We start from the raw sequence: 27597 nt of genomic DNA, 5'->3' as shown, positions 1-27597 counted from the left end.
GCGTGTTTGTATCTCCGGCTATAAAGGCCGCTTTATCGTCCTAGGGGGTGAAACTTCTCGAGCACGCTCTCGTGGTTGTTGAACTACCGGTTTATCGGCTCGAAGAGAAAACACGTGCGCAGATATATGAGCGCATGTTACATGTACCTCCAGTTAAACTCTAAACTGGACGATGCATCTTATAAGATACCGTATTTTATAACTAAAGTTATACATCTCCTTTATATCACAAAAGTTGTAGAGTTTTAAAATAAACGTTTCCAATTATTACATTCTTACATCAGTGAAGACAAATTTGAGATATTCTTTCCTATTTTTTTTTTTCTTAACATGTTTAAATATTTAATATTATTACAATTATTTAATGTCATATAATTGTTTACAAATGAAGTAAAATTTATCTAATAATATCGTAAAACACTTTAGAAATTACTTATACATTAATAAGCATGCCAGGTATTGTTTCTTTAACCAGTTTTTTTAACCAGAGATTTTTGCCGACAATTTGCGTATATTTATTCCAGAGAGACGAAGAATTCTCGTCCCGAGAAACGAAAGAAGCGCAAAAAGAATATCCTTCGAATGGCTCGGACGAAATGAGAAAAAAGGAATCCTTCGAACTAGCTTGAAAAGATGCACTTTTTCCGCTTGTTGAAGATTATACGTGCCATTCATTTGCAGATTCAAAGAGACTTCGTTATTCAGCCTTCCAATTTTTGAATATAAACGAATAAATGATTGTGAATGACGATATCAATAATATAATAAAAAGAAAATTATTTGTATTATTTATATGCAAAAATAAGAAAACATACACAATATTAAACATAGCTTATCCACTTCTTATATTTATTAATAATACGTATTAGTTTCATAGCTTTCACAAATTAAAAGACATAAAATCGTAAATTTTTGAAATACTTGACTAATAATCGTATACGTCATATATTTATTGTAATATTTTTAACTTACGAATTTTAGCTTTTGCTCTAACTAGTTTAAGTTGCCATTTGTTAAAGTGCTCCAGATTTTTGAGCGAGGTAGCATTTCATTGGAAAAATACGCGATGATGAAATCTCTTCCTACGCCGCCGAATAAATGGATTTAACATTTATCGTAATATCAGCACAATCCGAATTTTTGTACAACGAACAGAGATTACGCAATTGTTACTAAGGTCTACTTGCAACAGCATGTCTTGGATATGGTAGACGCTGAAGTCACGTTTACAGCGAACACTAATGTAAATCCAAGATGCAAATTGGAAGGTTTTTGCGATATCGTGCTACGAAAACGGTAGATGCCAATGTTCCATGAGCGAAACAGCTAGCAATTTGCATCTTAAATTTACATTACATTGAATAACGACGTTTTTGCGATAGAATTTGAACAAGATGCTTTTTATAGGAAATCCAGTGTTGATTTCACATATGTTTCTCCTACTATCTTATCACATATTACGCAATCATTTTTATGACGATCAATTTTGTTAAATAATGCTGTACGTCAAATTGAGATAATTTTGGTCAAGTAATTGAATATTAACCAAATTACAGAAACTGCTAAATAAGAATTTTATAAAAAAATTTTATGATTCATCAGTTTTTCGTGATTAAAAAAAAATATATATATATATATATATATATATATATATATATATTGTTAATGTAATTTTACGTTTTGTAATTTGAAAGTTATTTTTTTATTTTATTCAAAATCTCAAATAAGCATGATTATCATATTAACTGTAATTCTTCTGTTACTTTTATTTTTAAGACGTAGAATTTTTTATATTAAATCTGATTTTTCACACAAGACTATTATTCTCGTATATTTCTATTTTTTTAAATATTTTCATTAATTTACGATTAGAAAGAAAGTCAGAATCTTTGGTGATACATCGATGTGAAATATCTGGTATTATTATTCAATCAATATAATCTTATATTTGTTCAAAGGACATCAAAATCTCAATGAATTGAATCCATAAGTATCGAATCAATCATTGCAGTTTACTCTCCTTCCCAGGGGAGTACGATCTCCTCGCGATATTTATTACGATAATAAGTAATACCAAGAGGAAGCCAAGCAGTAGACCTCGAGATTACTTCGAGGTTCGATCTGATGTCGCGAGATGCCCTGTACGATGCCTCGAAGATAAGAAATACTTTTGATTACGCGATGTCGCCGCTACCACTTCATCGGATAGAAACTGTCTAGACGTCTACCCAAACACGCACGCAACTCCTGTGAGCGAAAATAGGTATCATTGAGACCGAGGGTTCAAAAGAAATCATCTTTTGATCAAGGGTTAATGTTCTGTTTACATCACACTGTATGAATTTTTATTAAAATAATAATTTTCGCAGTATAAAACTTTTGAATTCTTATTTTCTTTAAATACAATTTTTTTTTTACATTATACATTCAGATAAGTTTTGAATAGATTTGTTTAGAAATCGCGAAGTAACAATTGAAACTCATAATACTTTACATTACGTGATGTTTCTTTGTTTCTAATATTTGTCTATAATTAATTTATTATACTTTGTTTTCTCTTTTCTAATAACAGCTAACAAAAGCGACAATAGCAAATAATTTTTCCATATAAAGTCTCTTACTCTTCAAAAATTATTAGAAATTCAATGAATTATAATTGTATTTTAAAAAAGCATAATGAGTACACTTTCCAAAAAGAGATCAAAGATGATCTTTATTCTTCACGTTCATATTCTCTTGTCTGTTAAGTCTGCCGGTACAATACGAGTCAATCTTTAAATTTGCAACACTTATACGCCGTAGACAAGAAGTTCCATCAAATATCCAGGCCTCCCCTGAAAAACGTTCGAAGGTCAAAGGTCTGAATTCGCCGCGGGAAAGAACTTCGATTTATACAAAATTTCTTCACCGTTAAGGTTACGCAGACCCGCCGAAAAGAACGATTGCTTACGATTTAATATCTTAAAAGCGTATCTAGCAAATCTAGCGCGATAGTGGCACTATTTTAAGGGCAGAGCAAGAATATAATAAAAAATTTATCGGTACAAGTATAGACGTGCTTTCACATCTTTGCAGAACTTCCAAGTTACTTTTGACTGGGGGATATAAATATCGACTTTCGGATAAAAATATAAACGAGTGCAATGCTTTTCAATTGTACACAATTATTTTATTTATTTAAATAACAGTTTCTGCTTGAGAACAGATTTATTAGAATCAAAGTTTATTAAAATAATAGCAGTTAACTTGATATTTATTTAATCCACAATGTTTTTTAAATAATCCTTAGGTAAGATATACCATATATTGTGAATGATGATCCATTTATTGCCCAAGTAAATAATTGAAATGGAAATAATTGAGTGAAAGTTGATTTACATAAATAACACATTCATGCAAGATTGCTTTATAATCTCGAGAAATAGGTTAAACAAAAAGCAGGAAAGTGACATGGAAAGCCAACGTAAGTTCATTGTAAAGTAAGCTTAAAATTCTTGTTCATAATAGAAGGTCTGGGATTATTCATTCGCCTCTTCGCTTTGAACCTCCGTGCAGAAGCGACGTTCGAAGCCTAGTTCTGACGCTTTTTTCCGGAAGGCATAAATCTACCGGGAAACGTGATTTAATATTACAAAGCATACAAAGCTTAACTAAATATGAGTGGCTGAATCGAAAAAGGTCGAGGGTTAAACGCTCCGAGAGAAATGACCGAGGAAAAGGTTCAAAGACGCGATAGATTGGAAAGCGTTGCGCGGAAAGGCACGCAAACCTACATTCTCAATCACTTTTTTTAGCGACAAAGTGATTAATTTCCCATTTTCTCTGCGGTCACGAAACTCGGTGAATCTCTCGGTTACGTTTTTACGATCAAGTCCCGAGCGTCTCGTAACCGGAAGCCGATTCACGATCAATCGCGTGTAGCTGCACAGAGAGATTACGACAGATAAAACGTTTTAGGAATCTCTGAATAAATAAAATGGATAAATAATTAAAAAGTAACATTGCGCTAGATCATACATTTTTTGCGAAGGAGAAGTTGGTAAATCTATCAAGAAATACGAGTCAAAGATTTTATCAACCATTTTCGAGATTGAGGTTCTTGCTGAACTTGCACAAACGTTTCTCGAGTTTTATTCCTTGAAATTATGTAATTTGTTAGCGATAATTGTTTCTTGACTTTTACAGCTACGTCTTTATACAGTATGCATGCTAAAAAATGCAAAGTGGAAAATGCACGTGCTATGTCTGGCCAAAAGGGCGGCGGTCGGCCGATAGGTAGACGACCTAGGGTGGATCGGCATGGTATGGAAATTCGTCGCGGAACGACGTTCTAATCGATATGAAATTTCAATTTTCCTCGTTAGACCCTGTTTCCTTTGCCACTGTTCAGAGAGTCGATTCTGAACGATTGACGCTTCGGTCTCTTTCATTTGGCGACCGCGCATGCGATTTTATAATTGATGGGATAACTGAAGTTGATAAGTCCCTGATGCACTTCAAGGTCTTTTGGTCGTTCAGGGGCGAGATCATTTAATTTTTTTCATCATCTCGCAGAGTGCAAAGAGCGATTATTTCAAAGATGATCACGCGAAAGTTAAATGTAACGTTAATGAAAAATGAAACCTTAGACATTGGAATATCTTGCACTGAAAAAAATTCCAAATTTTAATAAATTATTGTTTGAATAGTACAAACTAAATATTTATTTAATATAAAATTATTAATTTGATTTAATAATCATTTTTATGGAGGAAATATTTATTTATTATAAGTAAATGTTAAGTTGGCACTATGTTGAAATAAATATTTATTAAAATTTATATATATAGTATATTTTTTCCTCAGTGTGTATTGTATGTATCTGCAATTTAATTAAATATCTTCCAATAAAGTAAACAAAATTTATAAAAAAAGTTGCAATTTACAGCAAACCTTTTTCTACTATGTATTATAATAAATAAAGTTAATATCTTAATTAATAATATATTTTTCGTATAAAATTACATACATTGAAATATTGTACTTTGAAATGTATACAAATAAATTATGACACATTTCGTGTCTCGAAATTTCATTTATGTCGGCTTCAAAATAAACTGCTCAATTATGCGCCGCTATTCATATTTTTTGCTGAGTCGCACGATGGCGACTCGATGATAACACATTGCAGAAAAAGCAGATTTGATATCCATCTACTGAAAGGTTGTTGACGAAGTAGATTTCAGGACATCTATGTGGCGCTCTAAAAATAAATAGAAATGAAGAAGAGTATAGACGTCTCTCTAGAAAGATAGATTTCTGTGCGTGTCACGAGAGAGTAATTTTCTAAATTACCGTTCTACAACACGCTGCGAGAACAAAGTTTTCTGACTTACATGACTTAAATTAAAACTTGCAAAATATCTTTTACAAATCTTTTAGCTTTTATTATCTCGAAGGAAGAATGTTTTATAATTTTCTGTTTCTTACGCGGTTATAGAACGAACCTTTGGTATATAAGAAATAATCCTCGCCGATACGTATTTATAGTTCCGTATTTATACGTATATTTAATTTAACCTACAAAGTCTATCGGGAAGAAAATCAATTTTATAGAAAGGAGATTACTCCGGTAAAATGTTACACAATAATCTCTGTTAACACCCGACCAGGAAGTTTTTTATTCTATTAGAGAGGTATGTCGCGGCCACCCAGGGCTACATCTATTTTCAGTCGCAGTCTCACGGTCGTTTTTCGTCCTATCATTTAAAAAGTATAAAAGGTAAAACTTTGCGATGAATTCAGGCACGACTATTATTAAATTATAAGTTACGCTCCATAAATCCGAGAGTAGCCGTAAACGTATGAAGAATTGAATTTTCAGAAGTTTAAGCTTTTAGTTGCGAAATATCAAATTTACAGTCTTCGACTTTCTATCTCTGCGAGATCATTCTGAAAAGGATTTTACTTTTACAAAGATCATGCAATGTAAAGTCCATTTACTTTAATAATACATTCTTTGACAAAGTTGGAATTCCCTTCCTTGATATAAAGTTTCAGGAAGACTTCTTCATTTCTCTCGTGATTTGATATACGCGAGCGCAATAAATCACTACCTCCTCAGCCATAAAAATGCTGAATCCAATGCCAAAGAGGAATGTTCTGTCTCAAGTAATGCAATAATGTAAACCAAATAAAATAATGGATTGTTATGTCGTTTGGGCTCCGTCGCGGAAGTAACGAAAAGCGCGATAAGCCGGAAGTAAAAGAGGAGTCGTCGCAATATTCCAGCTGTGCTGCCTCACCTGCAGCGTTTCGGTTACACGATTTGCGCATCGTGCACGCTTTTTTTATCTCATTCGCGTTTCCGCGCACATAGGAGGAAAAAGCGCGCTTCTGTCGTCGTATCGTACTGTAAATACGCATCGTTTGTCGATGTAGGCCGGTATCGCCCAGAGGCGTTAATCTGGGCCACAGTGCGTCGGCCTCGGGGCTAGAAATATCGTGTGAGCACACACACGAGGCGAGAGAGCGCTCGAGCACGATTATAACCCTCATGCGATTGAAATGCGCTTGATGTAGAGCATGATGACGAGAGCATGACTGTCTCATCGTAAACTATTGCAAAAAAGTCGCAGCGATGATATTTTTTCGCAGAAAAATACAGTAACGCGAATCTTTAATTAAAAATTCATTTGCTAATGTACTCGGATACGGACACACCCTTTACTTACATTTGTGTTGTGTTAAATTATTTTTATGTATGTGCGTGATATAAGTATAAAAAATGATCTAATATGATATATAAAGTACTTCAATATATATACTTTTTTAATATTCCAAAATATATTTCTTTTTGTCTTAACGTTAATATTGATATTAATGCAATTGTTGGAATGATACTTCGCAGAAAATTTGCTAGACACAGTTCTAAAAATAATTTTATTGAATTATTAAAATAAATTACGTAGGAATGTCCAACATGATGAGCAATGCAAAAAAATGTTGATATTTTGATCACTAGTTTGAGTTTCTTGTATATAATTAATTTGATGGTCTAACAAAATTATTTCCATACCTGTATTTAGCTAAATTTTTAGATACATAAGCAAAACATCCTTTCCATGTAGCAAACACACGTGTATGTTTCGTAAAAATTTTGTAAAAATTTATACTTTTTACTTATCTTTATAAGAGTTGGAATAAAGAGAAGATATAAATACGTAATAAACAATTAAATTCTTCCAGATCACTTTTCTTGTAAAAAGTTTTGCACTCTGCGATTTTGTATTCGTATTATTACGAGTTGACGGATAAATGTCTGTGACAGTTGTGTAAAAGATTGTGCATATAAATCGAATAAAACATATATTATAAAACATATCAAAGCAATGGACTCGTACTTGAAGCTCGCGTTTGTGGACCGAAGTATAGTAGTAATGCAAAAAGCATTAAAGGATGAAATGGATGGAATATGGATATTTTTTTCATAAGAACATATATAAAAACTTTCTTTTTTTATAATATGATTTAAAAGTTTACAAAAATCGTATTACATAATAAATATGTTTTGACGAAAAATACAGGAAGATTACAAAAAGATATAATAATATTTCGCTTTTTATGTAATGCGTTATTAATAAATTATTAAAAAATAATAATTATAATGTATATACAATAAATTGAGGAAGATATATTTAAATAATTTATAAATTTCTATTTATATATAAAATTTTTAAAGAATATGCGCAAAGACGCATCCCATAAAGTGCATTGTTATTTTTAATGTTTAATCATTTGGTGTTTTTTTTTTTGCCGAGAAATAGACATTACTGAGGCAGGAAAGTATTTCAGGAATGCACGCAATGTCGCCCGGCTATTTTTCATCGGTTACACACATGCACACGTAACCGGATTACGTGGACCAAGTTAAAAGTGGCAGAGCACAGCTGTCTATGAGCAGCAGTCCGCGTTCATTTCTCTCTTCTTCCTCTACCGCGAGTTGCGACTTAGGGAAAATCCGACCCTTTAAATTATTGCACGGACTTTACTTCAACGATGGAGCTTGGAAACAACCTCGCGGACTTTTGCGGTTTATGGGAAGAGGAAGAGCGAACTTTTCCACATTTTAGCATAGCAGATGATAGATCACCAACCGGATTTTTTCCTGTCTCGAGAGGATTATGCAGTTTTAGATGTGGCAAAGAGACAGCTCACATTTTTTTCATTATAGTTTATTTCTTTTAACGCGCGAAAAAAAAGAAATTCAGAAATCGTTTTTAGGAATTAAACGCAAGAGTGAGTTATAGTACAATTTATACAATAATTCGGAGGTACAAATTCTCTTCTTGGATGAACGACGACAAGTACCATCGTAGCGACGCCTCTCACATTCCACTCTAGCCTGAAAATCAGAGTCGTTGATCTTCGCACTGGTTGGATAAATGTACCGGAAAAGCTGGCTTCTGAGCTATGCCTTCGAGCGGCCGTGGCAGTGACGCGAACGATGATCACGTGTCAAGATCGCAAAGCCGTTCTTACATCAATTTTTAATGTAGAATTTTTTAAATAATTTTTTAAATTTGTGACGCAAAGCTCTCTCAATTTAAAAAAAATTTTATCCATGCGAGAAACATCAATCTATGTCACTGTACTTTCCTCCTTATTGCATAAAAAAGAATTTGTGGAAAAAAGAGCTGCCAGTGCGTCGACATGCTGAGAGGATGTCGCCTATCTTCTTATTTTAAAAGCGATGGAAAGAAGTGGTCGAATGCACGCGGCCTTTGAGCAGACCTTGGCAATGGAGTGCGTTCGCCAAGAAGCACTTTCCGGCATCGTGAACACCGTCGTGCACGTCGAGAAAATACATCGGCCTTGGGAATATCGATGAGCATAAATTAAGAAAGTTTTCCCCTGAGCACAGTTCAGAATGGCTTCCCGTGTCGAAGATTGTTGCGTTGAAACAATTGTTCACGTATAATCCGTATCGATAAAGTCATAAGGATATATGAGATTCATAATGGAACGCTCAGATAACATAAGTCTATCAGGGTCGATTAGCTTATCGGGGATTATCCGTCGATATCTTCGTTTATTTATTGAAATCTTATGCAAATAATATTTCAATATCATTATTGGTATTTCTCGTAATAATTAATTAACTTAGACTGGTGGAAGAGGGAGAGATTAATACATTGGCACGTTGTTATTATACATAAATAATCCGATCGTTGCCGTTTTTTTTTTTATGTAGTGTTTTATATCGGCAATATGTTACCCACAGCAATAGACTGCAACATATTTTTATATGGACTGAAAAAACAAAATAATGGAAGACAATAAATGGAAATAAACGCTTCAAGAGTTTACGATGCAATAACTATAATCCTAAAATCAAACTATGTAATGAATATATACGAAAATAATATAAAACATTTTATGAAACATATTCGAAAAAGTATTATTGGATTTTTTAATTTCATATTTTAAGAGTGTGATAAAGGACCACTATTTTCGAAAACATTTTAAAATATTTCGGTAAACTTGAAATGCTTTTTCTATTAAAAATATTAATTTAAAATTATCTAAAAATCTATGCATGTTCTTTATATAATTTCTTAATAGCTGATGATTCTTTAATTTTCATTAAAAATCTCTTTGAGAGTTAAGAGTCCTTTATTAAATTTTTGATACATTATTGCTTCTTTATTGTGTCTTTAATGTGTCTTAAGAAAATTTAACTATGTAGCCATTGATCTTTCTCTTCTTCTTTCTCTTCTTCAGGAATAAAGTAACAAACTGGACTCGGATAATTGCATTCGCGTGCATGCTTTTGAACGTCCTTGGCAATGAAATGCTGGGAAATACTTTTCACGCTATAAACATTACGTACACATCAAAGCGGATAGACTACATCGGCCTTCGGTATATCGATTTGTACACGCAAAAAGAGGAGTTTATTGAAGCTCTGTCCCTCTCTGCGCCATGGCATTGTCGGATCACGTCTACATGACGTCCGGTCGTTGTTCTCTCAACCAACGTGCTTATTACAATCTGAGATTCTATATAACTAAATAGTGATAATCCACTTAGAAATTAATTGGCCAAGAGACTAAGTTTATTCCTGACTAAATTTGGCTACACCCAAGTTAGATGTCACCGATTTATTTATGACATACGCAAACATGTAGACATGCTTCTGTTCATGTTTTTATCACCGTGGAACGACGAATATCATACGAGAAACGATGAAACTTTAACGAGATGGTTATAGGCTATAGGTCTTCCTAACGTATGTCTTGAAATATGAAACGTGCTTGTGCTTAAATGTCTTTAACAATGACAAACTATTAAATTTTTTGCGACGTTACATTTTTGTCAATATTAAAGCAATTATTATAAATTATTATATTGAAAACTATCAAAATAGATTTCATTTTGCAATTGTTACATTAATATAATGTAATAACTCGTTGAAAGTACATAATTTTATTTATGTAATGTAATCGCTTTTTTGTTTTATATACATATAATTATTATGTCTGAAATATTCCAATGCCTACATGATGCCTACATCCACAAAAAGAACAGTTTTATTGAAATACATAAAAATTTGGTTAGATACAGATTTGAACTAAAATAATTATGTTCGACACGATAAATTCATTGCTATAATTATTAATAATAATTATTTTGATGGTTCAACAAAATTATTTTCAGATCTGTATCTATCTAAATTTTTAGATAAACTTTAGCAAAATCTTCTTTTTGCAAATTCTTTTATAATTCTTATGTCTTTAATATTTATATCTGTTATATCTGTTATATTTAATACTCATCTTTTAAAAAACTTTCATTTTTTATGATAGCAGCTACACATTAATCTAGTATAAACCGAGAATTCGTATATTATTTTCAGAAGATTTTTGGCGCTGAGATTCTTCCTCAAGATGGCTGGAGCGAACCGAGAGGTTCGGCAAGGTCCTGAAAATTTCGTGCTTGCAAGTCATCGTATTGGGCGAAGCCAGTCTTCGTGCGATTAGGGGCTGTGCCAGGGTAGCACGGGACGGGGGTGGTTCCTTCCATCGCGAGGATCGAGATGAGCGATTTACAGGCCACCCTCGAGTTCTCCCTCGAGCTCTGCAAGTTTTACAATGTCGATCTCTTCCAGCGCGGGTGAGATTATCGTTCCATATCTTTCGATGTATAACGTCGCATCGTATCTTCGTAAAATATTGCGATTGCGATTGGTCGCCAAGATTGGTTTGATCGTCTAACAGGAGAATTCTCTGTATACTTTTTTTTACAGATATTACCAGATCCGAACTGCTCTTAGAGTATCGCCAAAGTTACCAGTCAAAGTGGAAGTCAATCAACCACGAAATCGTAAGCATTTCGATAATCAGAAATCAAAATTATTTCTGTAATACAGATATTTTATTTTGCATGCTATATTAAACTTACATGTACAGTCACTACATTTAGTGTTTTAAAAGATTTTCCCCCTTTCCTCCCTCCCCTCTCATCAATAGTAATAATTATCTAAAGTAAATACAATAGATAGGCATACCTCAATAATATTATCGAATCATGAAAACCTTCTAGTCATATGTATCTTTCTTTCTTTATGTTTCGATATATCCATTTTTTACGTGCGTCTCGCGATCGTATTTCGGACTATTCGAAGTTCTCAGTTATATCACGCGAATGTACTTGCTGAATCCATTCACCCCAATCGATCGATCTATCCCCGAGGCGAGCGACGTCGAATTCGATGGAGAGGCACGCACCGTTGTGTTGCAGACTCGCTGGAGGCGCCGGGCACGAGTAAGCGCTTTCAGATCCTCTACAGGAACGAGGAGGTGACACTCGGCACTTCTGTACTATTCCGAGCGCATGTGCTCGTACATAGTCACAAGATTGAGGAGGCCCTGTCGCGCACCCACTTTAATCTAGGCGTCGAGCTATGGTTCAGCGAGCCGACGCAACCGGGCAACATGGCTTGCGTGTCCTCGAGGTAAGCGTCTTGCCATCTAACACGAACGCCGATGTATTCCTTTTCCGCAGTGACAGCAGGGACACGCAAGGGTTGGATTGCGAGCAATCTGAGCAATCAGCCGGCCGCGCAATTCTTATCTCTTGTTTGCGACCTTTCTCACGGCATAAGAATATTTACAAAAGAATAAATTAATGACAATAAGATGGATCAATTTGAAATTTACGAAAAAGTAAAATGAGTTAACACAATTAGAGCATTTACTTCAGTTATTTTCTAATATTGGGTTTTCTAATGTTGGGTAATTATATATCTGATAGCATCAAAACACGAAAAGAATTTTTGTAAAATAAAATAAAAACTCTCACTCATTCATTTTTATGGTACATTATAATAACATTAATAACGTTCCTAAGTTTTCTTCGGGTAGATAGATAAAACTGACGCGAACTTAATAACGATGTTGAAAATTTTCCTGGGCAATTTCTGACACTCATCGTAAAAGACCTCTTAAAGATAACGTAATTTGTCAAACGTGTTTTAGACAGATCTATCAGACATCTGTTGGATATTTGTTCGCAAACCTGTTTGGAATTGGGCTGAACTGATCGATGATAGTTTCGACTGAAAGTCGCTATTATAGAGTCGTTCGTGATCGATAGGACGTTCTTTTTCAGGGCGTTGCAGTTGAACTTTACACCCACGAAGGGCCTTCACTATCATCTGCCAGTGCTCTTTGATTATTTTCATCTTGCTGCGGTGTCGATTACGATTCATGCCTGCCTCGTGGCACTTCACCAACCCTACATCAAGTCAGTAACGTACTTATATTTCATAATTCTCAAAATACTACCCGGCATATAATCGACGTTGTCTCTCACGAGAGCCTCTTTTTCTGTTTTATGACCGTGTGTTTTCATCTTCGATGAACGTAGGAAGAGCATACTGCACGTAGTGCAGAGTTGGTGAGTTCTTGACACTTTAGAAAGAAGCTCAGAACTGGTTGAACTTTCGCGCGAGTATAGTAGCACAATTTATTATTTCTTCCTCGACTTCTGAATTCCTCAACTAACTAACTTTGTTCTTGAATTTGAATTTACGAGGCAGTGATTATATTGACTCCCACACAATTTCAAAAGCTTAATTTTAAAGAACATTGCGATACACATGATCGTAATGTATTTTGTCTGAAAAATAAACAGATAAAATATAATTTACGCGCGCGGTCTGTTTTTCGCTATTCTGGCGAGTTAAATAAATTCTTTAGTAAATGCTACTCTAATTACATTTATCATAAAAATTAACAGTCTCTAAAAAAGCAATTCTCTAAATTCTTTGAAGTGGAATCTCACTCTAAAGAGTAAAAATTAAATCAATCTTGAAAAAGAGATTTTACTCTTCAGAATGACAATTCTAAAAGTTTCAAAGAGTATACTGTAAAAGTTTTAGAAAGAATGTATCGAATTATGATTGCAGTGCGCCACGAAGCGGAAAACCCTGGCTGCAATTTAAGCAATCCGCGGCGAACGGCGAGAGTAATGCGACAACTCTCGGAAATATCGTGAGTTTGTTTAAAGTGTATATAACGATGCCGCTAAATAAGTATTGAATGAATATTACACTCATTATCCAATGCATCATTTATAATTCATTTATTATTCAATAAATCCTAATGATAAAAGTTCTAGTAATAAGTGAATCGTTTCAGGAGACCACTACGAGATGCGTCGGATCAACGACGAGGATACAGCACGCGAGACTGGTCCAACAAGAAGTCACGAGACTGCTCTTAGCCGCGAGGGAATCTTTACTAAACGATTTGTCCGACTTGGCACGGCTTCTACCCTCTTGGCAACAAAGGGCGCTCGAACTCGCACAAAATACGCACAAAGAGATCACGAAGGTTTGTGTTTTTGTATGTTGTGCTTTTAATTTTTAACAAATGCTTTTTAAATCCGTTTTATGCAGTTGATGGACACTGAGGAGGCTGACATAGCCCAACTCTGCGCACAAAATATCGTTCTTTGGCAGCATTTCCTCGAAGCATTCTCTGGCCGAGAAGCGGTTCATCAGCATTTAGCACGAATTCATCATCAATTAAGAGTAAGCAAAGCTTATAAATTATTCAGATTAAAACTATACAATACTATCAATAAACTAAATTTTTCAAATATTAATATTAAACTGAATACATTTGTATTCCATGATGTTTTATTTATTTGCAATTAATTATCAATTTGTAGGTGAAGCGGTTCGCAGAGGGTTTCTTTGTATTAGAGAACCCGAGAACATCGGCAGCGGGCTGTTACGACGCGAATTATCAGTCTTATCAAGCGGTAAGCGAGGCTGCTCGAAGATCGCGTTATCTCGCATCGTTGCCACCGTTACCTGTCCATTGTCCGGAAGTAGACGGCGATCTTCACTCGTTGCCTTTGATTTTCGAAGATCAGTACGCTGATATGCAGCAGAGACATAGAAACAGTGGTGAGTACAATATATATATGCGCAATGATATTTATTGACTTAAAATTATGTTACGATATGTCTGAATCATAGCAGACTATAAATAAAAATAAAAATATAATGCAATTTTGTGTTTTTTTTTTAATTAAGTGGTATATACACAAATAAGTAATATGAATAATTTTAAATTATAAATAATAATTTTAGAATACTGATATATATTTTTTACTAGAAGCTTTATACGAAATATTCTTTTTAGTTCCTAGCATGGACGACTGCAGTTGCGGTATAGCTGCAATTCTCGAATCTCGCTCTATGGGTATCTGGTCGCCCAGGAGCGAAGGCGCAGCTCAAGACATCGGATCGATCCAGGCTCGCCTCATACTGACGCCTTCCACGCTTCCAGCGAGGCACAGCAAGTCACTCGATCAGCTAGGTCCCGAGCTAGCAGCACCTCTGCAGCCTAGAACATCGCCAAAAACTTTACCCAGATCCGTGTCGACCCAATTGTTCTCGCGGGGGCTGCGAGGCGGCGGTCGAAACGTCACGCCACCCGCGACGGTTCCTTCCAGGGGGAAATCCAGATCGACAGTGCCGTCCATTAGCACCCTCTTCCCACCCTCGCGTCAGCAGGCTTGTTCCGCGCCGAACCCATCTCTCGGTTCCACGCCAGTGATACCTCTGCCTCGAGCCAAGTCCACGCAAATGCTGGTACCAAACCGACAGCAACAACAACAGTCCGATTATCAATCCTCTTCCATTAGCTCACTTCTGGCGGTGATGTTTCCCGAGTTGCCGCCCGGTGGACAACTGCCTGGTTATCGACCTTCATCTAAATCCTGCGATCAGAATCTTGCTGTGCCAACGTACGCGGGCGCCTTGGACCTTAGTCAATTGTCCGATTGTTTGGCGGACAGCAAGCCAGCAAATACGATAGAAGGTACGATAAAATATATCTAAAGTTTTAAAACAAAATAGTATTGATAGAATAATATCGATGAATTAATATTTAAAAAAATCTTGAAAACGAATTAATATTTTTGTGATTGATATGATTGTTTGTTATTTGTTTTGTATAGATTATCATTCTCTCGATACCAGGAGAATACGACTGGAGCCACGAAGTCATCGCCTGGGAACTCGCCAACCGCTGCCAACGACCACAAACGACCAAAGTAGCTTTCTATCCGCCAAGGCAAGCATAAACGGTGACTTTCTACAGGATCCACAGCCGCTGCATACAGCGACATTGGATAGAGTTACTTATCGAGGAAATTCCAGAAAATCTGGACATCAGACAGGCAAGTACAATCAAATGAATGGCGTTGAAAGTCGCAGATATCATACACTCGGTAAAACATCGATGACGCAAAGAAGCCGCCCAGAGATACCAGAGTGCATGAATGGCAGCGCGTTGACCAGTAGCCACTTGCATCTGGCGGATTCTGCGAGCAAGAAATCCAATTATTATGCTACTACGGATTCATTTTTCTATCGCACAAACGGCAACACTAGCGGAAGAAATCGCAACGAGGACAAGCCGAAGAGGCCGAAAAGTACGGAACGATTGCTCGACGACGTGGAGCGCAATGAGTGCTGTGACTTTCGGCGAGATCGACCGACTCGAAGAAGAACAGAACGACCGGTCAAGTCGCCTCGCAATGGCGTAACCCAGAATTACAACGAGGAGAAGCAACGACGCGGTCAGACCGAGAAGAAGAACGCGGAGGTTCAAGAACCAATTTACGAAGTAATAGCCCTGAAACCGGAATCAAAGAAAGAGTCTCGCGAGAGAAGGAAAGACAAACACAACAGAAGACCGCACTCAGCACCCGTCCTTGATACGGATCATCCGGTAGAAGAGAGCAACCACAAAAGTGAGAGAAAGTGCAATCATAAAAACAGAAAACCGGCACCACCACCTCCGGCATATCAAGATCCTGCTGTCGCCCCTTTACCTAAATACCGTCATTCTTCTTCAACGACTGCGAGCGTCCTCGAAGTGGAGAACAATAATAAAATTATCCTGAAGGTAACATGACAATTTATTACCAAAAGATAACACAAAAAAGTGTATTAAATTTTATTTATTGTTTAATTTAATTTATATTTTAATATTTTCTATATTCTTACTATTTAGATGGAACCCATAAAATCGCCCATGGAGGCACCAACGACCAATGGCACGCCGTCGGACACGTCGAGCTTCGGGGTACCTCCGCCGAATGTGAAAAGATTGCGATGCGCCAGCGTACCGGTAGCTCAAAATAAAGTAGTCGTGCCACGCAGCGCAGTCTCTTTGCCCTGCATGCCGATACGTGACAGCAAGGACAACTTAAGCAACAATTTGCCGATCATACCACATCTTCTCAGTCCACCGTCCACCAGACCTAGCAGTCCCACGCCGAGCTCGAGCTCGAGCAACCTAACATCCGAATGTTCCGGTTGGGTCAGTAGCGGCGACACCTCCAGCTCGGAGCAGCGTCGTAATCAAGCCAAGCTCTCGAGCGAGCAGCTGCGGCAGAAACTATCAAAGATCGTGCCACGCAAGGATCGTCCTCTCGTCACGAAAGAGAGTGTGGAAGAGCACTCGTACGAAGAGGTGCGACTACCGCCGCCAAAGATGTTCCAGGACGAGCCACCGCCTCCTGAAGAGTTTCGTGATCCACCGGCACCGATCGATAATCCACTCTATCACGTGTATGAAACGGTAAAACAGACCAGGAGTCCGAAACAAAACAAAACAGCACCCTGCAGTCCGCAACGAAACCGGGATCGAGACAGGGAGGGCGTCTATGGCGCCAGGGACATTTGTTTGGACTGTTATCAGGAGGGCAAGGAGTTGTTGCAGTCTACGCAGGATGATTTCATCAATTTCAAGAAATGCAAAGAGGAGTTTAAAAGGCAAATGAGCTTCTCGGGCAAGATCTACAGGTGTGCCAAATTTTCACGTATAATAACGCGGACAGCCCACCCAATCAGAACTGCTTCCTTAAGCTTAATATTCATGGAGCTAGATTTGAAGTTGTGAATCAAATAATGTGTGAAGCTTAAATCGTTTAGCTCAATTGTTGTTTTTTTATTAACCGAACTTTAGAAAATCTGAACAATGTATTGGATGGATCCATATATTCGTTCGGTTTTGAAGGTAAAATGAAACAAATTTTTTTCATACAAAGAATGAATTTTAATCAATGATATGATTCTCCGTTTTTGCACTACTAACAAAAACCGAACGAATATATGGATCCACCCAATACTTAAAAATAGAATATACAGTATTCTAAAAATTTGGCAACTAATCAATCAGCAACTTTGAATTACGTTGTGTGGATATTGGCTTTCACTCTGTTTTTTCTTTCTTTTCTTGTTGCATTATTTCTCGATACAAATGCGACGATGCTTCTTGAGATTTCGCTTCCGCTTTCTTAAGAGTGCTAAATGCCGTTTGCATTTCGCTTTTGCGTTGTTCCGTCTGTCTTTCATAGTTAAGTTCTCTTCTCTGTCTACCTTATCCTCCTCTAGAGAACACGAGGAAGCACAGTTGCATTTACATAAACGTGCCTATTCCCTCGGATACGGTGACCTTCTGAATTCCTCGCCGTCGGTTCAACCATTAAGATCCAATGTGCCTCTTAGTGATTATCCGACCCTGGCCTCGACCCTGCCGTACTTCCACATCAGCGATGAATATCGACTCTTCTCGCCGGAAGGAGTGCACCTTATCATATGCGTCCACGGTCTTGACGGTAATGCCGCCGATCTCCGTCTCGTCAAGACGTACTTGGAACTGGGTCTGCCTGGGGCGCACTTGGATTTTTTGATGTCCGAAAGAAATCAGGTAAATTACATCTGGATAATAGCCTCGAAAAATTATCAAAACGTTGGTTGCGTTTAGCAGACCTAACAATTGAGTGAACGCTCGCTGTTATTGATGTATTCTTTTAGATCATCCAATTAGATCTAATACAATCAATAGCAGCTAGCAACTTATTCAATTGTTAAGTCTGCTGAACGTAGCCAATAAGTTTCAATAAAAAAAATTAAAATAGTTTTATAGCTTCAAGAATAATATAAAATTAAATATAAGTAAAATGTCTATATGAGCTTCTTTGATTGTGAGTGCGTAAATTATATGTATATTTATAAGGCGATGAGATATAATTTACAAATAATTGGAATGTACTTGTCAACGAAGTTAACTACAAACGTTTCGATTCTCTGAATTCGAGTCTTTCTCACTGCGGAATTAAGTTAAGAACTACTAATGACTGTAGTTTGTGCTTGACTTTCGCACTGTGATGGATTCAAATCTAGAGTTTGAAACGTTTGCAATTAATTTATTAATTAGCATTCAGAGTACTGATTTTAGTAAGATTAATTAATTGCACCAATTCTTTCTATGTTACAAACGCATTTTAAGTTTAACTCAATGATGTGTAAATGTTTAATGAATAAGTTAATAACTATTATTTACAAATTCTAAAAAACTTTCTAAGAGTCCAGAATTATCTGTAATAATGAATTGTTATGCTTGTATTGTACGAAAGGGAGACACCTTTTCCGACTTCGAAACGATGACTGACCGATTAGTGTCCGAAATTCTCTATCATATTGAGTCATCGGGCTTGAATCCGAGAAAGGTGAGTTTTATCGGGCATTCTCTTGGGACCATAATTATCCGGAGTGCCCTGACGAGACCGCAGCTGCGTCCACTACTTTCACGTCTACACACCTTCCTCAGCTTAAGCGGACCACACTTGGGTACTCTTTACAACACAAGCGGTTTGGTGAACGCAGGTAAGCCTAATACCTTCGATGCACCGTTTGATGTTGGGAAAGCCTGGATCTCGAGTGTAATTTTCGCTTTGTCATCAATTTACATAGGTATGTGGTTCATGCAGAAGTGGAAGAAGTCCGGATCTTTGCTACAACTGGCCATGAAAGATTCATCGGACGTGAGACGCTCCTTCATGTTCCGTTTGAGCCAGAAGAGCAATCTGCAGAAGTTCAAACACGTCTTGCTGTGCGGCAGCGCCCAGGATCGATATGTACCTTTGCACTCTGCCCGAATCGAGCTCTGCAAGGCTGCCGTACGAGATCCGACGGATCAAGGTATCAAATTTAAGCGCGGATTATTTTATTTTGCATGATTTGTTTTTTATTAAGATTAATTTTTTATTCAATTAATTGAATAAAACCGTTCAATTAATTAATGATTGAACTACTATTAATTCGGACTTTCGCTTGATTCTTTCAGGTGCCGCATATCGTGAGATGGTGCACAACATTCTATATCCTGTGATGTCGGCGCCCGGCGTCAGTCTCGTCAGATACGACGTGCATCACGCTTTACCGCCGACGGCGAACGCCCTGATAGGCCGAGCCGCGCATATCGCCGTCCTCGATTCCGAGCTTTTCATCGAGAAATTCCTGCTGGTCGCGGGACTGAAATATTTCAGATAAGGAAAGAACAGTCTAGCACACACAAAGAAATAAATTAACTGTAGCTAATAAAAAAAAAAAAAAGAAAGAAACAGGAGAACTCGAACGCGGACTCGGAAAGCGTCGCATTCTCCGCGACATCTTCGATCATTCCGTGATTAAAGTATATTATAGACGTCCTGTCCAGCGTTGCCTCGCTTTTTCTCTTCGCTTAGCAGTCTTCTTCCAAAGAAACGAACGGGATTTTGAAGCGAGGCAATCCGATCTTTTTTACACGAAAACGTGCACGCGGTGCACGCCGTCGTCGATTTTAGTATTGAAACGTTCGTTAGGTTCTCGTGTCACTTGATACCGATTATATATCACGGATGCGAAAAAGTCGCGCGTATTTATCATTGACGGTCGAATTTCGGTTTCATTCCCGCAACGCTTCATCGAGAATTCGCTCTGTGGGCATTCGAATTGAATGGACCTGTAGTTTGCCGTGAAACGGACCTATTCTAGTGATGGTGATGATGATGGTGGTGGTGGTGGTAGTAGTAGTAGTGATATTGACCAAAAAGATGGAAGAAGATAAGAAAACACAGAAAAGATGCAAAATAGTGCGAAAAATTAAGTATATATGCTTGGAAGATTCCTGCATGTCATGCACACCACTGCTGTAAGTGATGTGATGTACATGAATGATCGAACGTACTCCAAAGTTTTACATATTCGAAAAAGGAAAAATTGAAACGAAACCTGATCAGCGCGTTAGGCCTAGCGTAAAGCAATTATGCAGGGATACGACAAGATCGCCGGATACATTCAGCTTCATCAACATCGTCGCGAAAAAACGAATCGCGATCGTAGAAGAAAAAGGGACGAAAATTATTCATCGACGCAACCATACCAGCGATTAAATTCGAGAATGTACGTTTTTTAAAAAGAAAGGAAACGAAACTTCAACGAGCAAAGGCTCTGTTACTGAATCAATTCACTATAATGTACAGCCACGCATTAAGGAGAGCAAAAATAATAATATTAATAGATAATATAAATAAAATAATAAAAGTATAAGACAATGCAACGACACATTGTCTAGTCGTATAGGAAAGTTACGAAACGTATGTCAATTGTTATCCTCAGATAAGTGTGAATGCTGAATGCGATGAGTGCGAAGAGCGGATGGATGAGAGCCGAGTACGATGCTGAGAGAAAAAAAGGGAGATAGAACGAGAAAGAGAGAAAAATATCTAAAAGAGAAAATGATTAGGCAAAAAAAAAAGAGTAGAGTAAAAAGATTGAGGATGATGGAACGTCGATAGGACGTTAATCAGCGTTATCAGAGTCAACGAGAGGATTCGAGAGAGATGCGGTAACGGATTTCATCAACGTCTCGTACGAACGGATCCCCAGTGTGATTTCAGTGCAGTGAAATGAGGACTCGCGCCCTGAAACGCGGCAGAGGAGAGCATCCAGGGTGCGAAACGGACGCGGTGATACGACAAGAGTGACTAACGTTTCAGGTATATGAAATCCCTCCAATGCTAGATCTCAATTGCTCAGAACAATCTATCAATGAAAAGCAAAAAAAAGATTAAAAGAAAATTATATTAATCGTAATCAAAGGGTAACAAACGCGAAAGCGTCCGCGAGTGTTATCACTATCAAGATCGAGTCATCGTATAAATGCGGGTTCGACTTTTGTCACCTTAAAATCTACAGGGCGTTCCGGAAGAATTGACCTTAATTTTAATAATAAATTCATTCGAAATAAACACTTTTTGGTAATGTGTGTGTAGAGTAATATTTTGTTAACGATAATTACAAAGAATTGTTTTTAGATCTTAAATCTGTCACGTAATAATACAGAGAAGATAAACAGATTTTTTTATCCATTTTATTTATATCAAAATTTTAATTTATCTAATTATATCCAAATGTTTAATATTAAATATTCAAATGTAACAAATGATGCTATCCTTGAGAAATAGAATTTAAATTTACCAAAGATTTTATCATTAAAATTCAAGGATAAATTTCTGATGCTCTGCGTATCAAGCTGCGACGTATGATCATATAGCACTTCAGCGCGAAAAATGACGTCTCGTATTTTAGCAGTCATGGAAACATTTTTTGTGGAAGAATAGGAATTTTGAGAAATCAAATAAATATATGTTAGATGTTTATATTGTGCATTATACAAATGTGCATTTAACATTTTTAACGAACACGATATGTCCATTACATGTCCCTATTTGTGAAGCGATGTATAAAATAATATTAATAAGCCGATATTCTGTAAACGATATTCGCGAATGTATATATAAACTATATGTATCCATAATACATTGCAGTCGTTATAAATCGAAAGCTGAAATACGAGACACCCATTTTATCGCGCATTAACAATTATGGAGTGGAAAGTCATAACGAAAGCTATTATATTCCAGAAACCATTATTTTTAAAAGTAAAGAGATTAGAGACTTACCGCGAGTTTTCGATCAACATTATCGCATATTTCATTCTAACTATTTCGTTTACGGTTGTAAATGAGTATGTTTTGCGTTTGTATTTTATAGGACACGTGTTTGCAAATAAACGCATGTATATGACGGATAGCCCTTTATAATTTTCCACTCCATAATTTTCTCGCGTTACAAATCTCTGAGCACACAAATAACAAATTGTCCCAAGTGCAGACACGCGCATAGTAGAAAATAATAATTTTTACAACAATTCTATCGTAACATATGTGTTAAAAACAAATCATATGGATCATACATCGGCTCTCTATATGCGAGTAATATCGTATCGCATGTAAATCCGTATCACTCGTATCATCCAGTGTAAGCCATTTACATACGTAAGAAACGTATGTATCTATGTTTACGTGTATTGTCATGAAACGATTACCGTTAACATGTATACTACAATCGTATATGTTGTTGCAATCGTTCTAATCTGGTAATCGTAAAATGGTGAAAAGTTATACGAACAAGTGCAACTTTGCATCAGACTAAAAGAAAGTTTATGACATATGTGCAAAAATCGCATGTCACATCTAATTCTCTCTGTTTAATATTAAAACTAAATAAATTATTTTCCTGGATGTTCAATAATCTTATCTTTTTAATATTGAGACAGAAAATTTTGACAGATTTTGACAGATATTGATTTTTTTTCCACAGATTTTGAAAATTATCTATTTTCTTTTTATTTCCGTAAAAATATTTGAAGTCATAGATTAAAATGATAATAATTTACAAAAACATCATTTATAAATATAATTGATTATTAGGAAAAACGTTTTCGAAACTTTATATTAGTATCTCAATATACCTTGATAACAATTCTATTTTAGTGTGATGTAAAATTATACTTGCTGATGCATACAACTTTCTTTATGATATGTCGTAATTGGTATATTATTTTATCAAGTCCATCATTAATAACAATCTATCTTCTGAATTTCGAGTATTTATTCTGAGTATCTATAGAATATGATAATTTTCAGAATCTTCCAAATATTGTCTCCGACATTTTTGAGAAATCGATCTCGAAGCACTTCATACGTGTATCAAAATGTTTCCCTATAATTTATCACGTAAAATTTATTTGACATAGGAAATTTTAAATTGACATTAAATAACCGTACAATATTAATCACAATTTAGAATTGAGAGTTATGTTTGTCTACATTTGACGATCTCTTTTAAAGATTTATGACGTTCGTGTGCCATCAATGAACGTGACGAATGTGTATATGAGTAAAAAATTCATGTTGTGACTGTCTCTTTAATCAAATTTTTACTCCGCAGCGACACGTTTATCAGGTAAATCGCCGTATACATGTTGTTCCCTCAACTACGAATAAATCTCACCGATGACGTTTACGTGCGTCATGTATCGATTGCGAGAAAGACCGGTCATCTTCTCTCTTTGTCTGTTATCAATAACGCGTTACAAATCGTGCGCGAAAAGGAAATTACGAACTATGGAAAATGGGGAAACGGAGCTTCAGAGATCCTGAAAAGCTTTTCGATTTGCTCTATCACGGGGAACGTGGATCAAAAAGAATTTTCATTGTTTATTCTATTATTTGCTCAGTTATATCGTCGTTTTACATTGTAATTAATTCAGCACGCTCTAACCGCGATAATTATAATTTTGTACTCTCGTCATATAAACTTAAGTTTTTATCTTACTACCTAAGGCAACAATTTTTTAGAGATTTATCAGGGAACGATAGGAACATAATCGGATCAATGATGATCGGGATCGCGATCGATCAAATTTCCACGTTCCGTTTCTCGATATATTTTAGAAAGATTTTCTCCAGGCTAACTAAAACTATTTCAAGGACATAAAATCATTGTTGCATTTTTGGTGGGTATGTCCTTGCGTAATTTACGATTCGTGTATTTTGTATCATTCCTTTCCTTCACCCTATGGCGCCATCCTAGCTGGACGGCTTGAGTGCGTAGCGAGATTTCTTTAATAAATTATATGGCCTCTGGAGACAATGAATGAACAATTCAGAATGAAATCTTAAATATTGAGCAATTCTGCTCTCATCGGACTAACCAAGCACTCTTCGGAGGTGATGAGAAATTAAAATTTAGATACAAAGAAATTAAAGATAAATAGATAGAAATATAAATTAATACAGAGTAGAAAACTTTATTAGATAAGACATTTATTTTTTTTTTTTAACATTATTATACGATATTTAATTTCATTAATTATGCATATAAAATTTATATTTTGAACTTCATTTTTAAAACGAATTATAATATATAAATTGCATAATTTAAATATTTATATTTTTTTGACAATTAAAAAATTAAATATATTTTTCAAATTTCTATATTCTCATATTTATCTTCTTCTCTAAAAAAAATAAAAGAAATCAAAGAAATCGAAGAACTGTAAATTTAAAAATAGTGAATTTCAAAGTGATTTTTAAAAGTTAAATGCCAAGGTAGTGCCAAAAGCAGAAATTGCCAGTCCGACAACGATACCCTTTTTCCACTTTGAAGCGTGCATCGAAGCATTCATTGATATTTAAAAAAGAAAACTCGCTACATAGCTTATTCGTATCACGATTATTAAGCATATCGTACAGCTGGGTTTGAAAACAAGCGTCATGTAATCCTCAATCGAATCACTTGCGAGAAAGAAAAAGTGTAAGAGGAAAAAAGAGAAAGAGAGAGAGTGAGAGAGAGAGAGAGAGAGAGAGAGAGAGAGAGAGAGAGAGAGAGAGAGCGAAAGAAAAAAGGAGAATAAAAAAGCGTCAACAGGAAGACATAATTGTCTTTAAAAGAGAAACACCAATGAAGAAGTAACAATGTATACACTATACATAACATATGAGTATACAAAAAAATGAATAAATCTACATATATATATAAAATGAGAGATAGATTAATAAAAAATCTCAAGCCATACATTACATATTATTATTATTATTATTCATTAACGAATGTGTATTTACCTTACCCGATAAGAGTAATCAATCGAGAATTTAATTCACAGGATATTCAGTTAAGAATATCTAATATACGGTAAATGTGCGATTATTACGAAATCAACGAAATACAATGAAGGAACATCATTTCACTTAAAGAGATCGATTTAATTGACTTAAAATAACAGATACATGTGAATCTCGAACAAAAATTGCGACATTAAGATATATTGCGAATAAAGACGTATTCATAAAAAATAACAACATTGCTCCGCGAGTAGTGAAATGTCACGCTCTGTGGCATTTCTCGCAGTCTGAGAGAGTGTAAATACTCGTTCGCAGAGGACATCGCATCAAATAAAATTCTACTAATTCACAAAGACTGAAAGTGTCTCTCTGTGTGGATATATCGCGTTACGTTTGATCAAGCGTATAACTCTCGTTGTTACGCGTGCCTATGAATCGAAAGTAGATTTATAAAAAAAAAAACAACGTGAAAAAAAATATCATTTACAAAATAATGATTAAAATTCGGAGACCCGCAAAATCGTCGTTTCCCACGTGAAATCATATGTTAATTTGCGTCAATTAAAATTTCTCTATTACGGCTAATTTCCGAGAAATGCGAAAATGACTTACAAAAACTTGCTAAATGCGTAACGCTATTCAACTTCAAACTTTTCATTTTTTTTCGTCCCCCCTCCATCTTTCTGCTAATTCAGTTTACTTGTCTTTTTCTCGGCAAATTGAATTTCATTGTACAATTTAAGAAGCTCATTTAGGCTAATTCTCAAACGATGTAACATTTAAACCCGCCTTTTTTCGTGAATAAGAATTCATTTCTTCCTGGAATATATTTTCATTCTATACTTTCTACGTTTCCTTTTTTACTTTTTTTTGTGCAATTGAAAAGTCAGTTGGCATAGCAGAGATCTTTTTAAAAATTGTAAATTGTAAATCTATTAAAAAATAATATTCTGCCTATTTTCTCGAGTAAACAATTTTTAGTAATCAGCAATAATTAAAAACATGGATACAATTTCATGTATTCTTTTTAAAAATATCTTGTTTCACATGTTATTATTGATTTGAATAATAACAGTGATCAATTTACAAATCTTGTATCGTTAGTCAGGAAAGATATCTATTTGATCAAATGTGTGTATGTTGTACAGAATATTATTTTTAACGACATTTATAAACTTGTGTTGTTATGACGTCTGCATCGTGCCAACTGACGCTTCAATTTTTAACGACGTTTTAGTCGAGCTCGTTTACAACGTACAACAGCTCGCTCTGCATCTCCTTTTCATCATTGCCGTTTTCCTCTTCATAGAAATTTCCAATACCGTCGGCCATACCGTCGATAGGACCAACAACGTGCATCGACTCGCTTACATCCGTCTGCTCATCGTCCTGTGCTGAGATTATGACGTTAGTTCCGGCGGAACCTTCGCCAGGTTGATCGGACTTTTCCTGATTCTTCGATGTCGCCTGGCCTGAAAAAGTCACGTCGGTATATTTAACCCATCGAAATTCTTGTTGAAAAAGTGAAACGTTCGCGGTAAACATGCCTCGACGAGTAAATTTCGGAATAAATGATTCTCCGCATACTCTGCATACTCCCGAAGATTATTACAGCGAGTGAATTTCATTCACAGATTTAACGCACACAACAGTTTTAACGCGCGAATAGAATACTTTTGATAATTCACGATGAATTCGAATGCTGGCTCTTCGCCAATAACGCTTTTACTGTAATTGTGTGAATTTTACGGATAGCTGTAATGTTTCTTACAACCAGAATGCAGAAAATTTCGTGATGGGAGGATCGATTGTGAGATGCGAGCTTGCCGTATACACACGTTTATTTACGCATATCGTAAATATGCATGGAGGCGTAGAGCACATAGTTGAAGGTTTAATCATCTCTTTTGAGGGTTTGCGACAAAGGCAGCTGAGTCGGATATTACACTGACCTTGGCCGAGATCTCGTGCTTTGCCCAGATAGGAGTATTCTCGTGCGTTCGCTAAACCGGCTATCACACAGGCGCTGAGTGCACTGCGACTAAGATTCATAGGAGATGCATCGTACCATTCATTGTAATCCGCATCGTAGCACTCGACGTGCGCTATTGTACTCGATCCTATTACGATAATGTTATTCCTTTATAATCATAAGCCGCTTAGATTTTATAAGAAAGTGAAAATCGCTCTTTATGGCAAGACATAATTTTTGGCTCTTACAATATTATTATATTT

General features: G+C 36.0%; 1 protein-coding gene across 5 annotated transcripts in view; it reads left to right on the top strand.

Moving 5' to 3' along the window:
• Positions 1-25130, top strand: part of LOC105151641 (protein FAM135A) — a 31931-nt gene extending 6801 nt beyond the window's left edge. For 2 of the 5 annotated variants that reach the window (XM_087416677.1, XM_087416678.1), the window contains exons 2-17: positions 10898-11154; positions 11288-11364; positions 11734-11995; positions 12652-12786; positions 12910-12939; positions 13451-13535; positions 13683-13877; positions 13943-14077; positions 14218-14458; positions 14697-15377; positions 15517-16469; positions 16578-17371; positions 17963-18278; positions 18988-19237; positions 19325-19552; positions 19698-25130. In XM_087416677.1, coding sequence (XP_087272803.1) covers positions 11078-11154; positions 11288-11364; positions 11734-11995; positions 12652-12786; positions 12910-12939; positions 13451-13535; positions 13683-13877; positions 13943-14077; positions 14218-14458; positions 14697-15377; positions 15517-16469; positions 16578-17371; positions 17963-18278; positions 18988-19237; positions 19325-19552; positions 19698-19903 — 4665 coding nt within the window. In that variant the 5' untranslated portion in view covers positions 10898-11077 and the 3' untranslated portion in view covers positions 19904-25130. The remainder of the gene's footprint in view (positions 1-10897; positions 11155-11287; positions 11365-11733; positions 11996-12651; positions 12787-12909; positions 12940-13450; positions 13536-13682; positions 13878-13942; positions 14078-14217; positions 14459-14696; positions 15378-15516; positions 16470-16577; positions 17372-17962; positions 18279-18987; positions 19238-19324; positions 19553-19697) is intronic. The other 3 variants (XM_087416679.1, XM_011065471.2, XM_087416680.1) reach the window with 3 other exon arrangements.
• The last annotated feature ends 2467 nt before the right edge of the window (positions 25131-27597 follow it).

This window comes from Acromyrmex echinatior, chromosome 2, assembly GCF_024713525.1.
Source record: "Acromyrmex echinatior isolate Ae372 chromosome 2, ASM2471352v2, whole genome shotgun sequence".
In the NCBI taxonomy this organism is placed as follows: Eukaryota; Metazoa; Arthropoda; class Insecta; order Hymenoptera; family Formicidae; genus Acromyrmex; species Acromyrmex echinatior.
Note: the sequence above shows the minus strand (reverse complement) of the source record. Positions and strands in the feature narration are given on the sequence as shown.